The 26,166-nt window shown below is 43.6% G+C and overlaps 1 protein-coding gene across 1 annotated transcript in view; it reads left to right on the top strand.

Annotated features, from left to right (window-relative positions):
- The first annotated feature begins 280 nt into the window (after positions 1–280).
- Positions 281–26,166, top strand: part of Tff1 (trefoil factor 1) — a 30,431-nt gene continuing 4,545 nt past the window's right edge. Inside the window, exons 1-2 of the mRNA XM_059243888.1 lie at positions 281–356; positions 2,595–2,747. Of these exons, the coding sequence (XP_059099871.1) occupies positions 281–356; positions 2,595–2,747 (229 nt within the window). The remainder of the gene's footprint in view (positions 357–2,594; positions 2,748–26,166) is intronic.

The following is a 26,166-nucleotide window of genomic DNA, read 5'->3' as shown; positions in this document are numbered from 1 at the left end:
GGCTGAGAAAGCAATGTTAGCCTAGCAGGAGGGCTTTCTGGATCAAGGCCATGTCAGGGGTGGTACACTGGCTACCCAGTGTATCTTAGGAGAGGGACTAGCCTTCCTGTATCAGCACTCTCAGCCCGTGACTGTATCTCGGAAACACTTTGTAATCTTACTCAGTGTGGACCCTCCTTTGGCAAATGATATCTCACTCTAGGCAAATAGGCCAGCGGTATAAAGCTAAGAACTTGAGTAGAGGCTCATCTGTCACTCGTGGTCTTCCTGTGAAGCTGCCATGGAGCACAAGGTGATCTGTGTCTTCGCTATGGTCCTCATGCTGGCCCTCAGCAGCCTTGCCCAGGACCAGGCAGGTAAGACGAACTCCCTTGTTTCCTGCTGGTCACAGCCATAGACATCAAGCCCAGAGACTATTGTGACCTGTCATTTCCAGCCTTCCACTATGCAGCCGCTGGTCTGGGTCCTTGAAGGCCATTACCCAGTTTACAAGATCACAAAAGCAAGAAAGTCTGGCGCAGTGGGGTGGGGCCTGGGGACCTGTGAGAGTGCAGGGAGAATGGAGCTTCACAGCTGGGCTCCCTCTTCCCTGGTTGATGTCAATATCGCACTGTTCTTAGAGCTTCAAGTCAAAATGCAACATTTGGTGGTTTAGAGCAAGGCCCAGCACTTCCACATATCCCTGCCAGCCTCTCCCTGGCAGGCAGCCCTGCCCAAGTACTTGTGATGGGACCTTCAAGAGATTCATCCATATCCCGAGCCCCTGGATCCCTAGGATGCACCCCGCTCTGGGATCCAACCCCTCTTATTAGCCCTGTGTCATCTGTCTTGGGGATGGAGGGCCTTGTGACCTGTGACCTTGTCTCAGCTGCTTTGCCTTTAGAATGGGAACAGTGTCTGCCCCGTGGGCATCGACAACAGGCATGCGACAGTATGACAGTGGCCGTGTGCGAGCCTGGCTGTGACGAGCTTGATTCTTAGACACAGCGTTAAGGAAGAGGGAACAGGAAAGTTTCCAAGTCAAGGATTTCTATGAGCATGAGAGAAGAGTTAAGGGCTCTCTGCTTATCTTCCAGCACCTTCTGTGCCCCTTGAGTGGGAGCAAGTAGTTGGGAGAGCAGGGAGGAGGAAGTACCATGTTACTGCCTAGACCTCTCTGCATCAGCCCGTGGCTGGGAACAAGGAGCCAGTCAGGGGTGGGGGATGAGCCTGAGAGAAATGGCTTTGGAGTAGATGGTGAAGAGAGCAGGGTGCCTCCCTCTGCTGTTCTGTGCTCTCTCCAGCCCCTCGTCCCGCCCCAGTTCCATCCATCATGCAGTCTCCCTGCTTTCCTCTGCCCCATTCCCTGGACCAGGGCTCAACACCTGTTTCTGGGTCATGGTGTCCTTGACTCTGTTTCCATAGAGATATATCTGTAGATATATAAAGATATATCCTATAGAATATAGTGGCTGCCTGTGCCGATCCTGAAGGGAATTCGCTTTCAATGATTCCCTCATTGGCCACAAATGTGTGAGCAGGACAAAGATCTTTAAATTCTGCTATCCTGCTGGGAAAGGGAATTGGAGGCCACAGGAGAGCAGAAACACCCCTCCCTCTCCTGGCTGCTGATTCTCAATGGCTTAAGGACTTGTGACCCCTGACTATCCCGTTGGGTGGCCAGTGGTCACCTTAGCTTTATAATAGAACCGAAGCTTGGAGACCGGTGGCCCCCAGAGGCCACCAGCAAGTGGATAGCAGGTCCTGATCTTATCCTGAAAGATAGAGCCAGTTCCTCAAGAATGTTTCAATAGATCCCCACACAAGAAAAACAGCCCTGGGAGCAGGCCCCGATGCACACCCAGGCCTCTGGACTCTGACATCTGCTTGGGACACCTATTGTCACCCACTCAGCCTCCTCTAATGAGATGCCATCTCTGCTTCATTCAGTCTTAGGGTCCTCCACCCCCCATGAGCGCTACCACCACACCCATGCTTATCCTCCGCACACTGGGATGATTGCTCTGTGTGGCTCACATCCTCCATGAGTGTGTTAGCCTCTGAATCCAGGTCTAGGGCTGGAGGGTCGGACCTGAAAGTCTGGCAAGGGATCCTCTTTTACTTGGCTGTTCGTCAAATCTGAAGCAAAGCTACATTTTTGGGAGTGCTCACTAGCTTCTTGGCACAAAAGGAAGGGGATGGCAAGACCTCTGTTTTCATCTCTGTATTCTGTCACTGGGCACAATGTCTGGCTTTTGCCAAGCCAGTTCCTACACGTAGCCAGAATGCATACTGCTCAGTAAGTATCTATTTATCAGGCGAGTACAGTTCACTGACCAACTGCAGAGGTTAACAAGAGAACAGTACATCTATCTTTCAACTAGCAGGTGCGGCTGTGCAAGCCTGGGCCCTGGAACTGTCCTCCCCACTCCCACCCCCATGTATCAGTCTTCCTACATCTGCAAATGAGGCCCATGTCCCTTTGCATATTCAAACCTGGCTCTCAGCAGGCAGTGTCCTGTTTCCTCGGAGAAGGAGAAGGAAGCTGCCTAGAGAGCATGGACAGCTTCAGGAATGTAGCCCATGACTTTCCTCTGCTTTTGTCTTTACAGTAGAAACATGTACCATGACCCCCCGGGAAAGGGTAAACTGCGGCTTCCCCGGTGTTACCGCCGAGCAGTGCAAGCAAAGAGGTTGCTGTTTCGATGACACTGTCCGGGGCTTCCCATGGTGCTTCCAGCCTCTGGCCATCGAAAGCCCTCCGGAAGGTATAGTCACTTCTCAACACAGTACGGGGTGAGGATTTAGTCAGTAGGGAGAACTCCATGAGACTATGGGGCCAGTCAGGGTCACTGGTAGGTCTTTGCCTGTCTGGCCAGCCCTGGATGTCCCTGACATGGCTGAATCCAGGTCTAGGGGTGAAAGGTAAGGGCTGAAAGTCTGGCAAGGGAGAAGCCCACTGTTACTTGGCAGTTTGTCAAGTCTGAATCCAAGCAACATCCTTGGGAATGCTGGCTGGAGCAGGAGGGGCGGGGATGGCAAGAAAATGCCAGGACAGCTTCTCTGTGTGCATTTGTGTGAGTGGTTGTGTGCATGTGCACGTGGGCATGCATGTGTGTGGAGGCCAGAGGTCAACCTCAGGAGCCATCCACCTTTTCTCCTGAGATGGGGTCTCTTCCTGGGATGAGTAGATAGGCTGGCCAGCAAGCCTCAGGGACCCTCTGTCTCCATCCCCTCAGTACTGGGATTATAAGCCTTTCCCACATTGCAACTTCTTGTATGGGGCTGGGGATCGAACTCAGGTCCTCTTGCTTGCCAGGTGAGCGCTGTGCCAGCTGAGCCATTTCCCTCGTCCTGATAGTTTGTGTTTCACGAAGAGTTTTCCTATCAGCACTTTGAGTCAAAGCTTCCTACAGTTGTTTAAAGAGAAAGACGACACTCATGAGGATCTTTTGCTGTCTCTTCTCCCTGTAGAGGACTGTCCCTTCTAGAGTCTCCCCAAGAGAGCCGGTTACATCGAGACTTGGCGCCACCACCCCACCCGGGCACCGGAGCCATCTGGCCCACCCACTGCATATACGCCTGTTCTGTGGCTGGATCTGGCCTGATGTCACAGTTCAACCTCTCTGACTTTTAGAACACAAATTCGGCCTGAGAATTAAAAGAGATTAATGCTATTCTGTATTGTTCATTCTTTTAAAAAAACACAAGCCATTTTCCTCTCTTTGATAGTCACATGCAATATTTTGGGTACTAACTCCTTGTCATGGATCAGCCCTTAGCTGGAACTGTGTAGGGGAGGCAGGGGTGGGCAGCTGGGAGGATGAAGTACGGGAGACACATTCTGCAGCTGATGCAGTGTTGTTGCCTATCATTGGGGTTGAGACCCAGGACAGAGGTCTCAGGGTCATGATGAGGGACCTCACAGGCTTCCAGCACAAGTGCTCCATGAGTGCTCCTCAGACATCCAAGGCAGGAGGGACTGACCAAGAGCTGAGACCCATCTTCCAATGTCTCTAGAGTTACTGTGAACTCTAACAAACCAGGATCAGCCTCTGGTCCTCGGGAGGACCATTAAAGACACAACAATGAAAAGCAGAAGGAAGGGGTCCATTTAATGTGGTCCCACTGGGAAGAGGAACAAAGAGGTCCAGTGACCTTCCATCCCTAATCCATCTTTAGGATCCTGAGATAAAGTTTAGCCTTAAATAGAGGGCAAGAAGTATGTACAGCTAAGCAATATGGTCAAAATGTGGTTCCATCCACCACCACATCTGGGCTCCAGTTTCTCAGACAAGATGGTCTGACAGGTGGTAAATCTCTTCCAAGGAGACAAGTTTCTCCCTTGGCTACCACCAGGCTTCAGCCTTTCCTTCCCCCACATGAGGTTCCTAGGGAATTACAATTCCTTGGGGGTGTATGTCTCAATCTGGTAACTAATGTGATTAAATCACTAGCAATCCACTGAATCAGCTTAATGATCAAAGGAATTTGTTTGGGGGTAAACTCACAACCATGGGAGATTTATCTTAGGGTCAGAGAAAGCCGAGCTATGTCACACACTGAACGGCTTAGTCCAAGATCTCAGCATCCAAAACCACGAGGTAGCCGAGAGAGGGGGCATATGTGCATCCCAGGGCTTAAGGACCCCCAGTGGCCACACCCCAGGGGCAGGTACCTCAAGATCATAGACAGTGTGACAGCTACAGCTGCCTCACTAGGGAGGCACTTCAGGGCATGGCTCAAACAGCTACATACTACATCTCCCCCTTTTGTCTAAATAAGAAAATAACACAAAACTATATACAATAGGAATGATTATCAAGGAGATATAAAGGGTAATGACATAGACAAATGGGACTACAACCAACAAGAACAACGTCAAACAAGAGACACATACTAAAATCCAGAGATGTCCAGAACATAGGTAAATGGTATGTTAGAGAGATCATTCCAAAAGCTGTACTATCCCAAAGAATCTGAATCTAGTACTTAGTATGTTCTAGCTAAGATACAATAAGATTGTAACTGTAACTGTTAGTCTTCAGCCCCATCAAAGACCTGAGAAGGAATATAATAATACCTGAGAAAACAGGAAATGCACTCAAGCAACTTTCAGAAATCTTCTCAGAAAAGACAGAGACGGCTGGCAGCCTGGACAGTCACCTAAAGTTTCTCTGCACCATTAGGGCATTCAGTTTGGCTACAGGCCTAGAATACCTGACAGACCATTTTCAGAAGCAGGAATTTTGAAAGACTATCTTACCCTGTCTTGGCAGAGTTCAGTAGTCTCTTTTCCTTGTGTCCTGCTCATCCGGAAAGGACAGCATTTGTACTATCAGCAGTCAAGGTAAGGGCAGGTCTTTGCCCAGCAGGGCATTATGCAACCAGGAAGAAGACAAACTTCCAAATGGAGTATCTTAAAAGCCCAACATTCTCTCAGGATCAGATTGGTGCTGCCAGGAGCAATCGTGTCTTATGTCAACAGAATTCTAAGTTATTTAAATGTTACATTCTTTAGCTCTATGATTGTCTGAAGATTACCTGTCCATCTAACCTATGTGTCTGTAAATCTGGACAACCTAACTAACATAACTATAGAGATGACAAGCATGGGTGACTATAAATCTGTAAGTCTTATCTACCTAAATAACCTGAGGCTTCATATAAACAAGGTAAACAGTCTGTAAACAAATGTACAGTAAAAAGACAATGACCTCAAAATTGTGACAATACACAAAATATATTAAACAGAGGCAGAAATGTATAGTGCAATATGCAATGTGACAACAACCTTAAATATGTATCATATATAAAATATCCTAAACAGCGGTGGAACATACACACAGTATGACAAATATAATTTTACATTTGTATCAATATACAAAATATTTCAAATAGGAGTAGAAATATATATACATTACAACAAATACAGTTCTGTATTTGTATCAATACACAAATTATCTTAAATAAGAATATAAAAATAGTTTACATTTATATCAGTATACAAGAATTCATAACAGTGCAAATTGTCTAAGGCTGGTATTTTACTAAATTAGTTTACTAATATATACAATAATCTTCCTTAATGTCCTATACCTACTCATTCCCCTTTTTCTTTTCTTAAGAAGAACACTGAGTATAATATTTTCTTCCACCCTCAATCCTATAACCATCATTCATAACCCTGAGAAACATGAAACCTTTGGGAGAAAGGGAATCATTTTCTTAGAATTGCTTCCTGCTGTTTAGGGGGCAACAGTATCTCTGTGGGGTTCTGTAAGAAAGTTTAGATAGTTAGGTCTCAGTTGGACTAACTGTAGATTGTACAGCTAGTCTCAGAGTAATTGGTAAGGTTGTCTGAGATTCTGGCTAGAAGTGTAGTATGATGAACTATCTCATCTTGGAACTGTTCTAGAGAGTTTTCAGTCCAAGGTTGATGATTGAGTAATGTTCATGAGTACCATGGCAACATTCTGGACTGGTTAGAGTTGTTGTTGTGGGGCCCCATTTTCCATCTGGAGACTTCAGAGATTGCTGTTGGAAAGATTTATTTTTTTATTATGGAAAACTTGAACATTTTTAATATCAAAATGGAAAGTTTGAATTTATTTTGGATAGAGAAAGAATTCTTCAAAAGCAAGGACAAGCATGGAAAGAAATAGAATCTTGACAACTATGGTCCCTAGATTATTGGTTTTCTTCTGTCTCACACCAATTGGCTCTTCTAATATTAGACAGAATCTCCTGATTTTTCCTTTAGCAATATGCTTGGGTTTAGAGAAGGAGAGAACCACATTCCAACTCCAAAATCAGTTTGATTTATAATTGAATTGGGACCATAACTTTTCTAGAGTTAAAGAGATACAGATGTTAGGCAGTGAGATATTACCCTGTGTACATTGGTACCAATAGGTTCTTTCCTTCTGCTGTAGCTATCTGGGTATCCAAGGCCTTATGATTCCTTGAAGATGGGTATTTCTATTATCCTGTAAAGACAGAAAACAGAACTCTGACCCCAATCCTTGTTTGTTGAATTTTTCTTACAACTTGTAGAGACGTCACATTGGTGGATGAGTTATTACTTCTCATCAAGAGATTTCTCCTGTTTGGATTGAGTTTTTATTAGTTTTGTTGGTATTCATAGCTTTTCTTCTCCTGCAGAAACAAAAGCAAAACCTCTTCCCAAAGTAGGACATATCCTGGTTTCTATTCTGAGGTCAACACATCTTTGAAGTAAACTGGTTGGTTTAGCTCAGGAGTTTTTTCTGTTGTCCGATGTCTCTCTGCAGCTGTTGTCCCTTTCTCATCAGCATTGAGAAAATTCAAGGTTAATAAAGCATTATGCAATCTATTTCTAGGGGTCATTGTTACCTCTTTCTGTTTATTTAGCATATCCTTTAAAGTTCAATTAGATCTTTCTATGACTGCTTGGCCTGTAGGATTGTGTGGTGTACTTATAATATGCTTTATATTGTAATATGCAAAAAAAAAAACCTGTCTCATTTCATTTGAGACATATGCTGAGGCATTGTCAGTTTTAATTTGTACAGGTATTCCCATGATGGCCATAACTTCTAACAGGTGTGTAATCACAGAATCAGCCTTTTCAGAACTCATAGGAGTTGCCCATTGAAATCCTGAATAGGTGTCAATGGTATGGTGTACTTTTGTATAGTATTTAAGGGTCCAGCCTTAAATTTATACAGTTCCAGGGGTCCAGGAGAGATGCTACCATTGGCACAGGAATTAATCCAGTTGCTCAGAGCTCTTTTGTTCAATTCGTTTATTTGTCAGTCACCATCATTCAATCACCAGTTCAACTCTCTCCAATCTCTCCTCTCCTTGATTCCTTTCCTTCCTTTTCTCCCCTTCTTCCGGGACTGGTCTATATCCTATCTCAAGCAGTAACACATTATGTTTTGTATACAGCACAAGATTGTAGGGGTCCCCGCTAGAGGCTTCCTGGCAATTTTATTTGCAACCCAAAAGGGAAGAGATAAGAGTGGAGTCAGTTAGCAGTTGGGATAAGTCAGAAAAGGAATTTATGTGCTAAAAATATATCCTTACTGTGGTTAGATGAAGGCATTACAAGTCTATCATAAATGTGTTCAACTATAAACTTACAGGTGATAGGGTAGGGAAGGTCTGTAGGTCAATAAAAGTTACAACTGTCACTTTTTTCCTCTGCCGCCAGTTTCCTGACAGGGTGGAGGAAGAGTACTAATAGCAAGTCAATCTGCATCACAGCTTGAAATGCCTGGTAAGAGGAAAACTCTTTTGATCTAAAAGGTTACCTTAGTTCGGGGGGGGGGGGGGGGAGGTGTTTCAGGTGTCTAACAGATGGCCTGGTAGCCATCTGTTCCTTGCTTGTCTTTTAAGGCTTTGTTTAGGGTTGATTCTATCTTAGGAAGTAGCTCAAGGAGGGTATTTGCAAATGGCAGATACCCAAAACAAATGTTAAAGAGAGGCCTGGAGCTCAGAGCAGAAGGTTCTGTCTATGCAACTATCCAGGTGTTTTGAAACAGGGATTCACACACACACATATACATTTTAGGAGAATTATGAGCACAAGGAACTCATAGCAAGGCACAACTGAATATTAAGCTGCATAACATCAATAGACCTTGCTGATTGGCTTCCCACTCGACTGACCCTTGGTCTTGTCAAGGTATAGCTTATAGTATACAGCTGGACTTCCATTTCATATTCCTGTGGCTCACCACAGTGTACATGTTTTAATCTTCCAAATTCTGCAAAATGAAACATCCATCTGCCAAATTTCATTTCTTTGTGTATCTTTTGGATTGCTTCCTGTGGGTAATGGAGTTTGGTTATAGAAGGAACAAGTAGAACATTTTTTTTTAAAACAATTTCCTTGGCTTGTTGCCAAGTGATGGAGAAATCTTTCTTCAGACCCTTGCTATTTACATGGTGTTTCTTATGAAATTCTGAGGCTTTTAGCACATTACCTATTAATAACTGATCAATTTCATCATTACCGTGTGCTGGAGGACCTGGCAGACCCATATGGGATCTGATGTGTATATATATATATATATATATATATATATATATATATATATATATATGATGTTCCCTATTTCCGATGATTTCCTGTAATTGTATAAATAGTGAAGTTAATTCAGTATTATCAGTAATAAATTTAGCAGTTTCAATATGTAAAACAACTCTCTCTGCATATTGAAAGTCAGTGGCAATATTGGGGGATTCTGTGAAGTCCATTAGTACCATAAGAATGGCATACAGTTCTGCCTTTGGTACAGAACTGTAGGGGCTTTGAACCACTTTACTTAAGTCTCCTGATTTATATTCTGCTTTTCCTGATTTATTTGTATCAGTATAGAGTGTGGGGGCCAGAAATTGGCTTTTGTCATACAATGTGAGGAGGGACCCATTTAGTCTTCTTTATGAATTCTATTCTCTTGCTTTTGGGATAACAATTGTTAATCTCTCCCAAAAAATTACTGCAGGCTCTTTGTCAATATTCATTATCTTTCCATAAAGAGGAAATCTCCTCATTAGTTAAAAGTACAGGACTGAGTCCAGTCCTGTCAATTGACAAAGCCTTAATTTTCCTTTTAGAATCAAATCAGAGATCTTTTCCACATAAGTTTTTAATTTCTTACTCAGTTTATGTGGCAGAAATATCCATTCTTATATAATATCTTCCCTCTGCATCAAATCCCTGTGGGGGAATGTCTGGAGGGGAGTATGACCAGAATGCATTTAAGTTCTGGATTCACATGATCCACATGTGCTTCTTGTATTTTATTTTCTACTAGAACCAATTCCTTCTCAGCTTCAGCTTATAATTCTCTTGGACTATTTAAATCCTTGTCCCAGCTTATGGTATTAGCCAAACTTACTAGTCCATCTTTAGATATTCTAATGATAGCCTGTAAGTTGGAAATGCTTCCTAACAATTTTCAAAAATTATTAAGGGTCCACAATTGATCTCTCCTGAGTTGTACCTTTTGAGGTCTAATTTTTTGGAGATCTATCTTATATTCTAAGTAATTAATAGAATTTCCTCTTTGTATCTTTTCAGAAGCAATTTGTAGTCTCCAGTGAGGCAAAACTTTCTTTACTTCTTCAAACATGCTCTCTAAGGTACCTAACTTTGGATCAGCTAATAAGATATATATCATCCATATAATGATAAATTATAGATTGTGGAAATTTCAAATGAATTTTTTTCCAGTAGTTTTTGCACAAAATATTGGCACAGGGTAGGACTATTTAACATTCCCTGTGAGAGGACCTTCCATTGATATCTCCTGATTGGCTGTGAATTATTATAATTAGTTACTGTGAAGGCAAATTTTTCTCTATCCTTTTCGTGTGAAGGTATGGTAAAAAAACAGTTTTTTAAGTCAATAACTATAATAAGCCATTCTTTGGGTAACAGAGAGGGCAAGGGCATCCCATTCTGTAGGGAGCCCATAGGCTGAATTACTTTATTAGTGGCTCTCAGATCTGTCAGAATTCTCCAATTACCAGACTTCTTTCTAATAACAAATATGGAAGAATTCCAAGGGCTGGTAGATGCTGTGGGATGTTCTGTATGGCAAATGTGTTGCTAATTAGTCAATAAATAAAACACTGATTGGCCATTGGGTAGGCAGGAAGTGTAGGCGGGACAAGGAGGAGAATAAAGCTGGGAAGTGGAAGGCTGAGTCAGAGAGACACTGCCAGCCGCCACGATGACAAACAGCATGTGAAGATGCCGGTAAGCCACGAGCCACGTGGCAAGGTATAGATTAATGGAAATGGATTAATTTAAGCTGTAAGAACAGTTAGCAAGAAGCCTGCCATGGCCATACAGTTTGTAACCAATATAAGTCTCTGTGTTTACTTGGTCAGGTCTGAGGCTGTAGGACTGGCAGGTGATAGAGATTTGTCCTGACTGTGGGCCAGGCAGGAAAACTCTAGCTACAGGTAGATTCTTCATTGTGTTGAGCATTTAACTGCTCTTAAAGCTTGTAGTTTTGTAGTTTCTCTTTTGTCAGAGGCCATTGTCCAACCCAGACAGGTTTATCAGTTAGCCATTTTAAAGGTAAGGCTGTTGATACCTGAGAGTTCAATAGCATTTGTTCTCTGTTTATGTACAACCTGAATGGTTGGTGGCTGTTTTTTTTATAGTATCTTATAATGTTATTCCTAGAAACATGCATTGGTCTGCATTCCATTTCTGAGACTGCAGAAATTTTAATCTGGGTATTCCACTGCTGTAACAGATCTCAGCCCCAAAGATTCACTGCTACATTTTCCACATATGGCTTAAGCCTTCCTCTCTGTCCTTCTGGCCCTATGTGATGGGAGCCATAAGCCTAAGTGACCCTTGACACACATGCTGCCATATCTGGGCTTCTCTCCTCTTTTCCTAGATCTAGGCCTTGCTTAAGTCTCCATAGCACCAGAACCTCTTCTCAGAAATCAGGTGACTGTGCTGCAGTTAGGCAGTTAGGCAAGAATAGATAATCCCCATAGCAACATATTCTGTTGGCTGAACAACCCATGACTAAGAAAGTCCCCTCCCTGCTTACACTTCCCCTTACCCTCACCTATATATGCCTTAAGAGGAAAATAAAATTTTGGAGCTTGATCAGACATCCTGTCTTGCTCTCATTCTTTGTGTCTCTTATCCCTCTCATTCACCGCCCCCCCCCCCCAGGTCTGTGGGGCGTTTACCCAACCACCCCCACAGTTTCCCCAGAGTTTTCTTGAGTGCGAGCAGCAGGAAATATTAGATAGAAGGATTTATTGCAGAGAATATCGCGGAGATAAACAGATAGAAAATAAAGGATAGCCTCGAGAGGGCCTGGAACCTATTCCAACGGGCCCGACTGTCTCTGCCCCAGGGTTTTTAATAGAGATGCCAAGGGGTGGAGCAAAAGACCTCCTCCCCCAGCACAGCTAAGTGCAGACCATCCCAGACACCTGCACTCAGGTCCGTGGTCTAATCATCCTCTATGAGGACCTGCTGAGTAAAGCCACGAGGAACCCGAGAATGGGCTCCCACAGGTCCCCCTTTCTTAATATATAAAAAATAACTATAATGGCTTACAGCAATCTCCATAGCTGTTACACCTCCCAGTATGGGAGTAGAGGATGATATAGATGGCATTTCTCTTTTGAATTAGGTCCAAGGTGACTACAGCAGTCTTAGCTGCCTCAAGCCCTTTCTAAGCCAAAAACTCTTAAGGTAACTACAAACTTAAAGAATCCCTTAGCTTCATCATTACCATTAACAGGTTAACATAAACATTGCTATACATAGCCACAATTCTCTGTCTTACAACTCAAAGCAAACTCTTAACAGAACCATTTGAATTAGCATATATGGTGCTATATATAGTTAACAATTTTCTCCGTCTTACAACTTTAACTCAATCATTTGAATTTTCTTGTTAACAGAACATAGGAAAAACTTCGATGTATTCACATCAAACTTAAATATTTCCTTAACTCCACAAAACCAGGGTGCATTAATATCAATAGGGTAAATATAATTTCTGCAAACATAATTCAACCTCATAACTCCTCCTTTTCTTTATAATTTTTTAAACAAAATCTCAAACCTAGTTAGAAGAACCCAAACTCATACAATTCCTACAAACCCATATTGAAAAGCAATCTTCTCAATCTAACCATTAACACTTTGAGAACTTAGCAAAACATCCAAAAGCAGTTTCTTAATAAAACTCTTTACACTTTAAAAGCAGTCTCTTAATATACCCCATTTGCATTTCTTACTAACAAAAACATGACATTAATCCACTCAAACAACTTTTGAAATTAGACTAAGGAATATTAACTCTCCCCCTTTTCTTTATAATTTAGGCAAAATCTCAAGCCTAGTTAGAAAACCCAAACTTTTCCATTTAAACAGTTCCATTTGTAACACAAACCAGTTCCATAAGTAATTTCATTTTTACATAAACAGTTCCACAAAACAATTGCATTTTTAACACAGAATTCATGAATCACCAATTAATAAAGCATATATGCATACACATCTTGACTCTAGGTAGAAATAATAAATTTCTTTATTTAAACAGTTCCATTTTTAACCCAATTCCAGAAAACAGTTCCTAGGTCATTACTATAAGTAAACTCAAAATTGTCCCATTGCAATGAAATCTCTACTATTCATTTCATTTCTTAAGTCCCAAAATTCAAATGATAAATTCTGGTACGAGCCTTCCAAATATGAAGAAATCCATAACCAAAGTCTTTTTGTAATTTTATCTCATTTTAAGTTCAAAAAGTTCAAACAAGAAATAAATTCTGGTATCAGGCTTTCACTTCCAAATATGAAGAGACTTTTTACAACCAAAACTTTTTGCAGTTAATAATTTTAGTTCAAACAAGCGTCTCTGCAACTTTGGTTCTCACAGACCGACCTTTTTAGGTACAGTAGTAGTCTAAACTGCACCGTTTTTTGATGTTAGCTCAGGTTTTTCTGTGTTGCGTCGATTTTCCATGGATCTCAGCTGCGGATGCCTTGTGCTGGTTCTGGCGTCCACCATTCTTAGTTTCTTAGCGGCTTTTGGAGCTTTTGAAAAACCGCTCAGACTGCCTGCTTTGCAGTCTCCTAGGACACTAACTTCTGTGTCCCAGGTTCTTTCACCATATACATTAAAAATAGACTCACACTTAACATTTACACTTTTTCACAAACTCACATATAACCTTTTTTGCCTTGCAAAGCATTTAGACTCACATTCAACATTCTACAAACTCACATATAACATTAACATGTACTTATTTATACTCCTTAAGGAAACTAGAGAACTACTTTAGCAAATATATTTCTTATTACTTCTTATATACTAATATTCATTCCATCTTATTTCTTATTTAAACTTACATTTACAGCTAACATCTTTACTTCTTACAAGCTTATCACTACATGTCTTAAGACTACCTTAGATATTTCTTGCAAGCTTATATTCTTAAATGAACTCTATAGATCTATTTTACAAACTTATACAGGGCTACCATTAGCATATATTTAACTTAGCAAACACCTAAAGATTTCTTAACACAGATCTAACAAGATAATTTTTACAAACTCACATATCTTATTTTCATCTTTTTCTATTTCTTACTCTTAATTATTAGTACTATCTCTATTAGACAGATTCTCTTAACTAGACAGGAAGTATGTACATCATTTCTAAAGTTTAGAGTTTATAGTCAGCTTTGTTATAAAGCACTGGGATTTAGTGAGTGTTGTTGTTATAGAATTGTGATAGTTGTTGCTAGGGGACTGTAACCTTCCCAGGATGACGCCACACTCCAAAGTTGCCAGTTCTCTCAGTCGTTCCGGACCGGCAGAGATGCACTGTCAGCGGTAGACGGTTTTTAACTAGAGGCTGTCCCTTCACCCAAATTCATAATAGTTCCCCTAAGTACTTCAATTCAGACAAACATTTCTATTATAGCAGTACTCTTGGTTTGCTCTACCGAAAAAACTTCATTTCATACTGAGGGTGAAATTACCATATTTAGCTGCTGTAAGGTCTTTGCCAAATACCGCACAGCTATTAGGTGATATAAAGTATTTTTCCAAAGGAGCTAGTAAAGCCAAAAGCGGCACAGCTCCAAACTCTATTTCCTCACTGTTTGCATTAACCAGTGACAAAACCTCAGAAACACTAATTGAGCCACTTTCATTCTGGTTCCATTGTAGGAACATCATTGGAGCTGACCTTTCTTAGTTCCAAGCTCCTTACGAAACGCTCCGGTAATCACCGAGCTTCATTCTCCTCTTGTGAAAAAACACAAACATGTCCTCGACCCCATATTAACACAGGATCGGGACCCTTCCACAATCCCGAGCAGGGATCTTTCCATTTCGCATTACCATCAGCTAAAGGACCAGGAAGATTGGAGTGAACTCTAATATGGCCCACAAAGCATGGCAGCTTTCTTTTGTAGATAGCATAAGTTTCCTTCATATCTAAGACAACGTTCAGTGTATAAACTGCTTTCCCTTGTTTTAAGGATTTTAAAGTGGCTCGTTTGCTCTTATAGGTAGCTTTCTGTCATCCAACTACCGTTAAAACTTTGCACAGCTATTAGGGTAAATAAGTCATTTTACCAACCCCCAAACCGAGAAGTGCCTAGTTCCATATCCTTTCAATGTTTCATTGGAACTGACACTTAAAACTCTTAGATGATTTTCCTCCTTATTCTTTTAAAAGCTGTATTTTAAAGTTTACCATGAACGTATTTTCGAGCTGACAAAAGTGTTTCAGGGCAATGTTGCCATCTTTAGCAGAAAAACTACCTTTCCCAGAATGCATTTCCCTTATATCAGTCCATAATAGTATCAGTCCCTTAAATCAGTCCTTTATATCATTTCCCTTATATCAGTCATTTCCCATAGTTCTTTTTGGGTCTGAGAGTCAACTTTTAAGTTCTTTTTTACCAGACTTGCTTACAAATTCTTGCCCGGGAGGTTTGAACAAAGTTTTTTGCTTTTGCAATGGGAGATTTGAACAGGCATTTTACATTTTCAATTATGGGACATTGGGAGGTTTCTGGTCTCTCCTCAGCTGGCTTTAACAGGTGTCTCTCCTTTAATTGACACTGGCCCCCAAATCAGAACTGCACCTGCCTCGTTAGTGCGCATTGAGGTGGGCAATTTCTGATAGCAACTTTCCTCGGGGCTTGTGTTTGTCTTAGCCAGTCAGTGAAAAACATTCACAACAGAGTTTTTTCATAGCTCTTTCAGAGAGATTTTCTCCCATTGATCTATCTCATTTTGCTTGTTCCTTCCTTCCCCAGATGCAGAGCTTCAAGTATCTGCAGCTCTGTACCTCTGCTAGCTGCCCTTGGAAGTAGGGCCTTTTTTTTCTCCCCCCTGAATCTGCCTCAAATTCTAGCAGCTTTTTCAGGTCATATTTTTCTGGGGAGGAATCGGTCCCTTCTGTTTCTTTAGAGTCTTTTTCCCAAACAGTTCCCAGTTTGGTCTCAGTTTATCCCCTCTACCCCAGAAACAGTTTCCGACACTACAGTGGCGGCTTTCCCTGCTACTGAAGGTAGGGGCTTTAGTCTGTTTGTTTTCGGGGTCTGTGTGGTTTGCGTACAGACTGAAAATCTAACAAGGAAGGTTTTTGCCATTTCTAAACTCCCATTAGGACAGGCATTTTGTTTCATTAGGCCTTCACCTGGCCCAGTCCCCCAGTGGGTTGTGTTTGTCTGTCTGAGTGCTCAAGGACAGAGCTTATGCCAGAGGCAATCACCCCTTAGGGCTACACTCCCTCATCTGATTGGGAGTTAGTTGAAACAAAGCTTTTCTCAAAGAGATGCTTTCTCTGACAGAAAAGAAAGCTTTACTAGTTCTGTTCTGCCCTGGCTGGGCTCTTTCCCCAGACAGCGTTCTGACTCAGCAGCACAACTGCTTCAGACACAGTTCAGCTTTACTGTTTTTCCCAGAAAGGTCCTTTCTCTGATAGAAAAGCTTTTTTCTCAGGTCTTTTTTTTTTCAGCTGTGGACCTATCAACCCGGGACTTGTAGGAAAGTGGACAACTGTGCCGTTCCCACTGGCTTTAGTTTTGTTCATTGGCAATCTTCCCCTGGGTCCTGCACCTTCCTGCCTCAGCTCTGTGCTCCAGGAAGTTTACCACTGCAGGAACCCTAGTATCCCCGAAATGCACCCCAACTCAGAGACGCTGGCCAGTCCCTCTGGGTTTTTGGTCAGAAGCGAGGATACAATGCTAACAGTTTGCATTGCTTCAGGGGATCTTTGCATTAGGACCATTAGGAGCACTTTTTCATTCTGAAATGCTCAACTCAGAAACAAAACCCTTGATGCCTCAGCTCGGTTGTAACTGAAAAGCTTGGCTTTTTTGCTTTTCTCAGGTAAAGTTTCTGGCCCTTTTGGGCTCTCTGTAGCTCTTTACCCACACTCTCCCAAGCATTTCCCTCAGGGTACTCTGACCCACTGTCTTTTACTGGCTTGAAGAGACAGAGCTTAGAAGAGGTTTTTAGGAACTTGTCCCTGCCTCCTGCATTGCAGGGACAATTTTTAAGGCTTGAAAAACAGAACTTGGAGGTTTTGCTGTCTTAAGAGGTTTGTTGTTTTTCCCTTAGAGCTAATCACAGGTGGTCCCCATACTAATCTTCAGGTGATTCTAATTTTTGTCCTGAGAATGAGTTCTGAAAGGCTTTAGTTTTTAAGTTTGAGAGCTTTTGAGAAAGATGAAGGCTTTTTAGAGTTTTTTTCCCCAAAATTTTCCAAGAAAAGCTTTAAGAGAAAGGTTTTTCTCCCCCAAGAGAAAGAGCAACTTTTCCCAAAACTTCCCAACTTTAAACTGACTTCTTACACCCCCATTTTTGCCTCAGGGAGAAATCACTTTCTCCTGCCGCTTGGACTTAGCATTTCAGCTGTCCCCAGGACAGAAGCTTCCATAGGAAACTTATTCTTCCCCATAAGCTTGAAGAAGAGCTTTTTTACTACCCAAATAGCCCAAAGAAAGATTTTTTCCCCCCAGTTTGCATTCAGAGCCCCCAAGTTAGAAAATTGAAGAGTTTTTCTGTCTAGTTGCCTTACTTATTTTTTCCTACACAATCTTACACTTCTAAGTTTTTCCTACACTATTTTACTACCCTATGCCTTATACTTATTTTTCACAGATAGAAATTGAGAAAGGGATAGAAGATAGAAAATTTTGACAGAAGAGAATTTCGCTGCAGCATCGGACATCCTTCCAGTCCGCTTTCCTTTTCTCTCGAGGATAAAACCCCTGCCTCTCAAAAATATATATAAAAAATATATATTTTCCATAACACCGGCATGCCTCATCCACTGGCAGGGCTGAACTCAGCACTTTCGCCAAAAACTCTGTAATAAAACTATTATTTTCCTTTATCTTTAGTCCCTATTACTTTGTCTTTAGTCCCTGTTCATTTGTCTTTAGTCCCCCCTTTTTTTAGTCCCCTTTTTTTTAAGTCCCCTTTTTTTTCTTTTTTCTTTAGTCCCTGTTCATGGCGCCATTCTGTGGGGCATTTACCCAACCACCCCCACAGTTTCCCCAGAGTTTTCTTGAGTGCGAGCAGCAGGAAATATTAGATAGAAGGATTTATTGCGGAGAATATCGCGGAGATAAACAGATAGAAAATAAAGGATAGCCTCGAGAGGGCCTGGAACCTATTCCAACGGGCCCCGACTGTCTCTGCCCCAGGGTTTTTAATAGAGATGCCAAGGGGTGGAGCAAAAGACCTCCTCCCCCAGCACAGCTAAGTGCAGACCATCCCAGACACCTGCACTCAGGTCCGTGGTCTAATCATCCTTTATGAGGACCTGCTGAGTAAAGCCACGAGGAACCCGAGAATGGGCTCCCACACAGGTCCCTGTTAAAGACCCTGCTGGCCAGGGCACCTATGCATTCAATCCATCTCAAACTCTGTTTTATCTGAGATAGGGTTCCAATCCCTAGAAATTGGACATCTACCTCTTGAAGAGGCCAATTTGGATACCATGATTTTGGTGTAATTATAGTCACATCCACATCTGTGTCTACCAGGCCCTCCAGAACAATGCTATTAATTCATACTCTAAACTTTGGTCTTTGTTCATTTATGGAAGTTTGCCAAATATTCACTTTATGGTGTTTTTTTTTGGAATTTTTGATCCATCTATCAGAGTTGTTCTATCATCCAGTGCAGTATTGCTTTTTACATTAGACACTGGGTTATTTAATTGTCCTGGAGAGGAATTTCCTCCACAATGGCTAGAAATGTTTGGACTATGTCTAGTTTGGGGGCCTGTGTGAGGCCCCCAGAGGCATTTCCCACCAGTAAAGGTTGTCTCATATATCTATTGTTGGTCTACATTCATCGACCCAATGCCAGCCTTTGCCACATCTTTTGGCTGTTTTCCCTGGTTCTGGAAGTTTCCCCCAAGCATTTAAAGCTGTTGTATGGCATAGGGACACTGTATTCTCATGAAAAGTAGCTTGTGCATTTCTATCAGCAAATGTCCCTCACCAAGAATTTGATCTTGGGAGATCTCAAAACCTCTGATCTTACCTTGCTGATCCAGGAGCCTAGCTTTCTCTCTCAACTAGCCTTTCCATTGTAACTGCTAGCTATATTCTAGAACAGTTGAGATTAACTGATTTCAGTCATCTGGTATGATTCTATTTGTAAAAGGCCACATATTTAACATTTGTTTTACATATGTTGAGTGTATACCATAGGTGACCACTGCTTCCTAAAAAAATGTTTTTTAAAATCTCTCATAAGAATAGGTTGCAAAATATGTTCCAGTATGGCTCAGGACGTTTATCATCTGCTGACTTTTCACGAATGGTGACAGGATAAGCCATTGTATAAGAGCTATCTGGTGATGTTATGACTTTTATGGCCTTGCCCTTCTGCTCATCAGATTCATTGTCATCTTTACTGAGAGATTCTTTCAGAGCTTGTAACCAAGCACCTAGGGTCTGTTGCAGCATTTGAACCTCCTCTGTTGTAAAGAATTCTAGAGAGTTCATGGAATCATGCAACTATTTATGTTGGTCCAAGATCACAGCATCCAAAACCATGAGGTAGCCAATAGAGGGGGCATATGTGCATCCCAGGTCTTAAGGGTTCCAGGTGGCCATGCCCCAGGGGCAGGTGCCTCAAGGTCATAGGCAGGTGTAACAGCTACAGCTGCCTCACTAGGGGCAATGCTTCAGGGTATGGCTCAAACAGTCACCCACTACAGGCAACCAAATGAAAGAACACAGTCCTCTCTTTGAAACATCTTCACTTCTGCTAAGGGAGCCACACTAATGCCTTTACTGCTCCTGACAGAAACTGGCTTAGGATGTGAGCCCACAGTCACATATCTGAATGAGTTAATAAAAAAACAGTGTGGTCATGCATCAAACCCACCCCCAGCAAACAAAAGAACTGGAAAATAGAATAAGAGCCAAGAGATGCAGAGGCTCAAAGTCCCCTCCTCACCGTAGTTCTAACACAGCCCAAATAAAGAGACACTGGGCCATTGGGGGCTGCCAATGCCACTGCTGGTCTGGTATGGCCATGACAGATGAGCAGACTCATTGAGGGATCACAGGTGTCACTACCTCTAAGAGCTCTCATGGGGTGAGGAAAGGGTCCTTTTGGAGGCAGCTAGCCCACTAGGGAGCACAACAAAGAAGGCTGGAGCATCTGGATCCCTCCTCCCACAAGACTCCTGGGTGCTTAATGTACATGGTTCCCAAAAGGAAGAGGGGAGGACTGAACCCTGTGGGGCCCTCACTTTCTTTATATTAGTCAGACACCAGGATGAGGAGTAGAGAGATGAGAGCAGCCAGGAGAAGTACTTGGAACAGAAGGAACCTGTCCCCTATAACAAGTGTACACAGTCATCCCTCAGTGTCCCTGGGAGACATGCTCTAGAAGCTTCCAAGGACAACAAAGTCTGTGAACTCTCAATACCCTTAGATGGAATGGTGTGGTAACCTGCACACGATCTATGTTGTCCTCTTACATGGCTGAAATCACCTGTTACTCAAAATACCAGCAACTGTGGAAGCATAGTCCTAAATAGCGGTGTTACCACATCTTTTAGGAAATGATGACAAGGAAAAGGGTCTGTGCATACTCAGAATCAGAGCTCATGATTACCGGCAGCTGACGGCACCCATGCTCTGCAATCACATATTCTGTGTCATGCATGTGCTGTTAGGATTGGAGGGACGCTCTTTCCCTCTCCAGTATGTCTGGAGACTACCTAATCATACAGTCTGCATTTGTTATTTATCTTGTTGCTGTAAGAAAACACCTAACCAAAGCTACTTGAGGAAGGAGAGGTGTGTTTGAGCTCACAGTTGCAGGGCACACAGTCCATCCTGGTGGGAAAGGCATGGTGGCGAGAGCTGAGGGGTCACATTGCATCCGCAGTCAGGAAGCAGAGAGAGCTGCATGCTTCCACTCACCCAGCTTTCTTCTTTCTATTCAGTCCAAGACTAGCCCCAAGAACGGTGTCTTTCACAGTTATGGTAGGTCTTCCCACATTGGTTAACCTAATCTAGAAACTTCTTCATGGGCATGCCCAGAGATTTGTTTCCATGGTGATTCTAAATCTGCCAAGTTGACAATTACTTTTTTATGGCTGTCTGACCAAGGCAGTTTATAGAAGGAAATGTTTGTTGGACTTAAATTTCCAAAGGGATGAGTCCATCACGTCAGGGAGGAGGCAGAGAAGCAAGCTGCAGATGTGGTGTCAGGAGCTCCCATCTTCAAAAGCAAGCATGGAACAGAGAGAGCAAACCGGAAGTGGTACAAGGCTTTTAATTTCAAGTGACGTACTTCCTCCAGCAAAGCCACATCCACTTCCTAAACCTCCCCAAAGACTGACACCAACTAGGGACCAAGTGTTCAAATACCCCAAAGGGGGTATTTTCACTCACACCACCATAGCCCCTGCTGCTGGTGAGAAGTGAACTGTCTTTGGTAGGATCCCATAAACCCCAGATTGGGGATTTCATAAACCCCAGATTGGGAATAATCTACACAGCTTCTTTGGGCCACAGTCCTGGGACAAAGAGCTGAGAGTCTGCATCATGCCCTGAACTCTCACATTGTGCTGAGCCATGGGTGAAGTGACAGCTCCAGTGTCCTCTAGAGTCCAACCAGCAGGTATGCCTCATGCTGTCTTCTCCTAGTAATTCTTCAGTGGCAAGAAGGGGGCTTCCCATGACATCTTGCAGTTGGCCTGTTCCTTGGGTACCCACCTCCCACACCTCCCCTTCTTTCTCACTTAGCTTTCACTCATGGAGAATGAGGAAAAGTATTCCCTTTCCAAACTCTCTCAGCTAGAGGTGGTCCTGATCCAAGGGGGCATCTGTGTGAAGGCTGTGGGGAAGGAACTTAGGAATTTTCTACCTTGTTGAAGAAAGAGTGCCCTCTGACTCCCTGGACATCCCTGAAGCTTGCCTGTGGCTGCTATGGTAATGAAGGTATAAAGTGTTTTAGGCAGCCATTCTGTGATAATGAGGAAGAGCCCAGAGCTAGAGCCTGGACTTCCTCAAGCTATTGACTTGACCTCCCCACCACACACTCCCACACTTTGTGTTAAGTAAACTAGAGTGCTGCTAGAGCTGAAATCACTGCAGGTTGGGATTTCCATTGGAACTCAGCACATTCCTAACGCCAGCATCATCCTTCATAGTTGATGAAACTGTGGTTCAGTTTTGGGCAATGGCAGGTGCACTCCTGAGGTGAACAGATTTGGCAAGTCATATGGCCAGTGTGCCTGGCAGATCAAGGTAACTGAAGATAGATGGATTTTTTTTGGGGGGGGGGGCTAGGATCAGTATGTCTGCTTCCTACACTCAACCATCATGAAGGGTGTGGTCTGATGGTACAAATACATGGTGAATGTAGGTGAAGCCATCAGAGATTTCTTTTAGACTGTAGAGCCTGTACAGAATGGGAGCTGAAGCTGACCTAAGAGCCATCCTACCTCCAAAGTGCACAATCCCACAGCAAGCTGAGCTGCTGATGGCATCTGACACCAGTTCCTTAGGACTGGACACACTCGACACAGACCTTCTTTTGTAAAGCTGTAATGCACTGTTTGCATCCTGGTCTACCTGCTGATGGGGATCTGTGCTATGTGGGATCCTCCTTCCAGTTCTCATGAGAGAGTCTCCACTCCCAAGAAACAGTGCTTGGATTTTGCTTTTGAATTTCCTATTCCTTTCACAAACAGCATTACTGATAAAGCCACACTGCAGACCAGAATCCCATCTGAGGGGTGAATGTGTGCAAACTTTAATTTAAATTTAGTGCAAACCATTAATAATATAAATGCTTATGCTCTTTTTCTAAAAGATTTTACGTGTGTGTGTGTGTGTGTGTGTGTGTGTGTGTGTGTGTGTGTGAGACCTGTGTGCAGCTGCCTCAGGAGGCCAGAAGAAGGAGTCAGATCCCCAAGAGCTAGAGTGACAGGCAGTTATGAGCTATCTGCTGTGAGTCCTGGGCGCTGGATTTGGATCTTCTGCAAGAGCAGCAAGCACTCTTTATTGCTCACCCAGCTCTCCAGCTCCAGCTGGTTTTCTTTAGCAGCTGTAGAGAGAGCCCTAGGGTGCTCCATGGCTGTGCAAATTACTGGCATAAACACACATGTTGGTGCAAAGCCCTGGGAATGGTTTTTATTTTAAAATCGTATTTCAGTGAAATTGCTCTTTAGGCTCCTTGTCTTGTCGGAGTATGAGTTAGCTCTCCTCATGGCAGTGGAAACTCCCCCCACTGCCAGGACCACTGCTGTGCTATCTATTTAATTAAAGCAAACTGTTCCACCTTCCATGCACTTAAAGATCACGATTACAGCCATTCTTTCAAACACTGTGACTCGTTTCTAAAGGCAGAGTTTCCATTGGCATACACAATGACACACCCCCTAAGTACAGGGTGGCATGGCTGTGTACACAGGCCACCTCCTTGGGGATGCAGAAACAAGGTTCTGATTTTGAACAGCAATTAGTACCACAGTGCTGTTTAAGCTATTGATGATGAAAGCTAATAGTGTGTTGTGCAATTGCCGCGTCACCCAGTCATTAATCTTTGCAGCTGGATCGATCCTGGGGCGCACCCATTCTTTGTGGACAGAGCTCTGCTCTGTACTCACAGCCCCTCTGCTTTTCCGGCTTCTGTCCCCTACTTTGCAAGGAGGAAGTCAGCTTGCCGTCTATCGGCTTGTGCAGAATTCTCAGAATCGAGGACTTAAAAAAAAATTAAGATCCATTCAAACTAAAACACCTTCAACAGGTGCTGGAAGACATAACCCCCATGGTGGAATAAGTCAGACCCAGACACTTCCTCTTCATTTAAGTCTTCTTGAAGTCTGCCAGCACAGTCACACATGGGCAACCGATGCTGGCCCAGGGAACGGTTCCACAAATAAATCGCTTTGGAAACAGCAACAAGATGAATGAGAAGAAGTCACTGTCTCCAAATGCAGGCAGCTCAAAGGCACTAGAGTTGGGCTTCAGATTGTGGATCTGGGGGCCTGGAGGACAAACTCAGCCCATCCTAAGTCAGCCTGGTGGCTCAAACCTGAAATCACAGCTATTCGGGAGGCTGAGGCAGGAGGATCACTACCAGTTCAAGGCCATCCTAGGAAACGTAGTGACTTGGAGCCCCAGGGCCCTGATCAATGCACTCATCAAAGGTTTGGTGGTACAGTTGATTGCTGTCATTTCAGACTGGCTAACTCTCCTATGAATGGGAAGTCCGTAGAACTGAAGAAGCGTCAGTGTAGGCAGTGGGCACCCAGAGACGTGTGTGAGCGGTGAGTGACACACACGCCTAAGACGTGTTCCTTGTGGACGGTAAGCTGGTAATGTCTAAAATGTTGCACATGTCAAGGAGAAGGAAGGAGTCAGAAAGACAGACATGATGGAAAGGGTCAGGCGTCCATGTCAGTAATCACTGCTATGCTGGAAGTTGAGGCAGGAGCATGATGAGTTCAAGGCCCGTATGGGCTACAGAATGAGTTCAAGACCAGACCAACTACCTTGTTGAGACTTGTCTCAAAAGAAAACATACAATATAGGCTGGGATATGGTCAGTGGTGGAGTGCTTGCCGTGTACATGGATGGGCCCTAGAATCCCCAGCTCTGAAGAAATGGTGGGGATGGCATGGGGGGGGTGGTGAAATGGGTCACAGCTTTGCCTTGCCTGTGGCAACCTCACACCTGGGATCCTCTGGAGTGGCATTAGGGCCATGTGTGCTCAGCCTAACATTCGGAGTAGTAGCCCGGTGCTTTGTGGGTCACGGCGGTGACCAGGTATCCTTACCCGAGGCAGAGGTGAATTGAGAGCATGGCTCATGCTCTCGCTTGGACCTTTGACTTGAGTCTCCGCTCTGGTGCTTGAGACCACCAACTGGGGCAGGGAAGCACCCATGAGTGTCCCATTAAGGGTTCAGGTGTTCCCTTCCGGGCACCTGGGCCCCAGAGAGGGCTGTTAAAATCTTCTCCTCCATCTCTACTGTGCACTGAGGGTAACACAACACACCGTGTAGTTTGTACCCTCGCTTGGTCTGTGAGCCCTGCTGCTCCAGAGCACTGAATCCAGATAACACCCCACACAACCCCTAGGCTTCTCTTCAGGGTTAAACTGAGGCTCAGACCAGGAACTAAAGTTCAAGTCAAGTTGTGGCTTTTGATCGTGTTTGTAGGGTCATTTGTAACATTGGAGAATGATAGCGCTAACTTAAGAAAACATCCTTGACTGTGTGAAGGCGGAGAGGGGCCACGTGTTGAACTATTTACCTCTTGGGAGCCTGGCAGGAAACATAAGCTAAGGAGGAAGACTCAATCAACCTGGCAAGTGCCAGCCATGGAGTTTCCTGAAAGGTTTTGACAGCTACCAAGCAGATTGTGGTCACGGGTCCAAGGACAAAGAATAGATGTGTCTTAACCTCTTTTCTCAGTTCTTAACACTGAGCTGGTCTTTTCTGAGCGGCAGACAGATTCAATTAGGCAAAGCCATCACATTCACACACACATACACACACACACACACACACACACACACACATACACACACACACACACACACACACACACACACACACACACACACACACGTGCTGGGCAGGGTGTGAACCTCATCGGAGTTGGTAGAGAGCGTGGAAGGGCCTGTCTGAACACGTTCAGGAGGTGAATCCATTCAGTCTGAGAAAGGACAATATTTCATGTGGCTTTCTATATGCTGTCAAGTCAGCATGGCGGAGTCTCGAGAGCACTAGTGGGAGCCGGGCTGTTCCTGGGCTAGAGACAAAGGCTTTGCTACTTACTATCGAGCAAGCAGCACAAACCAAATCCTTGGATCTGAAACCACCTCCCCAAGATGACAGGCTCAGGGGGGAACCCCCAGACACAATAAATTATGTCTTAGGGCGGAACCCTGCCCTTGGGGACCCTTTGCTCTGGGAGAGACATCTTATCTACCTCCCAAGGTTATCTGCTCCACAAACATCCCTGAAGATAGTACAAAGATAAGACTGTATAGCTTTCTGGTGAGGGAGGGACCCCTTTCTAGAGTTATGGTGCTGGTCAGACACCTTTCACCCAAAGTAGAAGTGAGAACAGTGAGTTTGTGACTCACACTCACGGATGGGAGAGAAGGACGCAGCACACAGG

Source organism: Peromyscus eremicus, chromosome 16_21 (assembly GCF_949786415.1).
Source record: "Peromyscus eremicus chromosome 16_21, PerEre_H2_v1, whole genome shotgun sequence".
Taxonomy (NCBI): domain Eukaryota; kingdom Metazoa; phylum Chordata; class Mammalia; order Rodentia; family Cricetidae; genus Peromyscus; species Peromyscus eremicus.
Note: the sequence above shows the minus strand (reverse complement) of the source record. Positions and strands in the feature narration are given on the sequence as shown.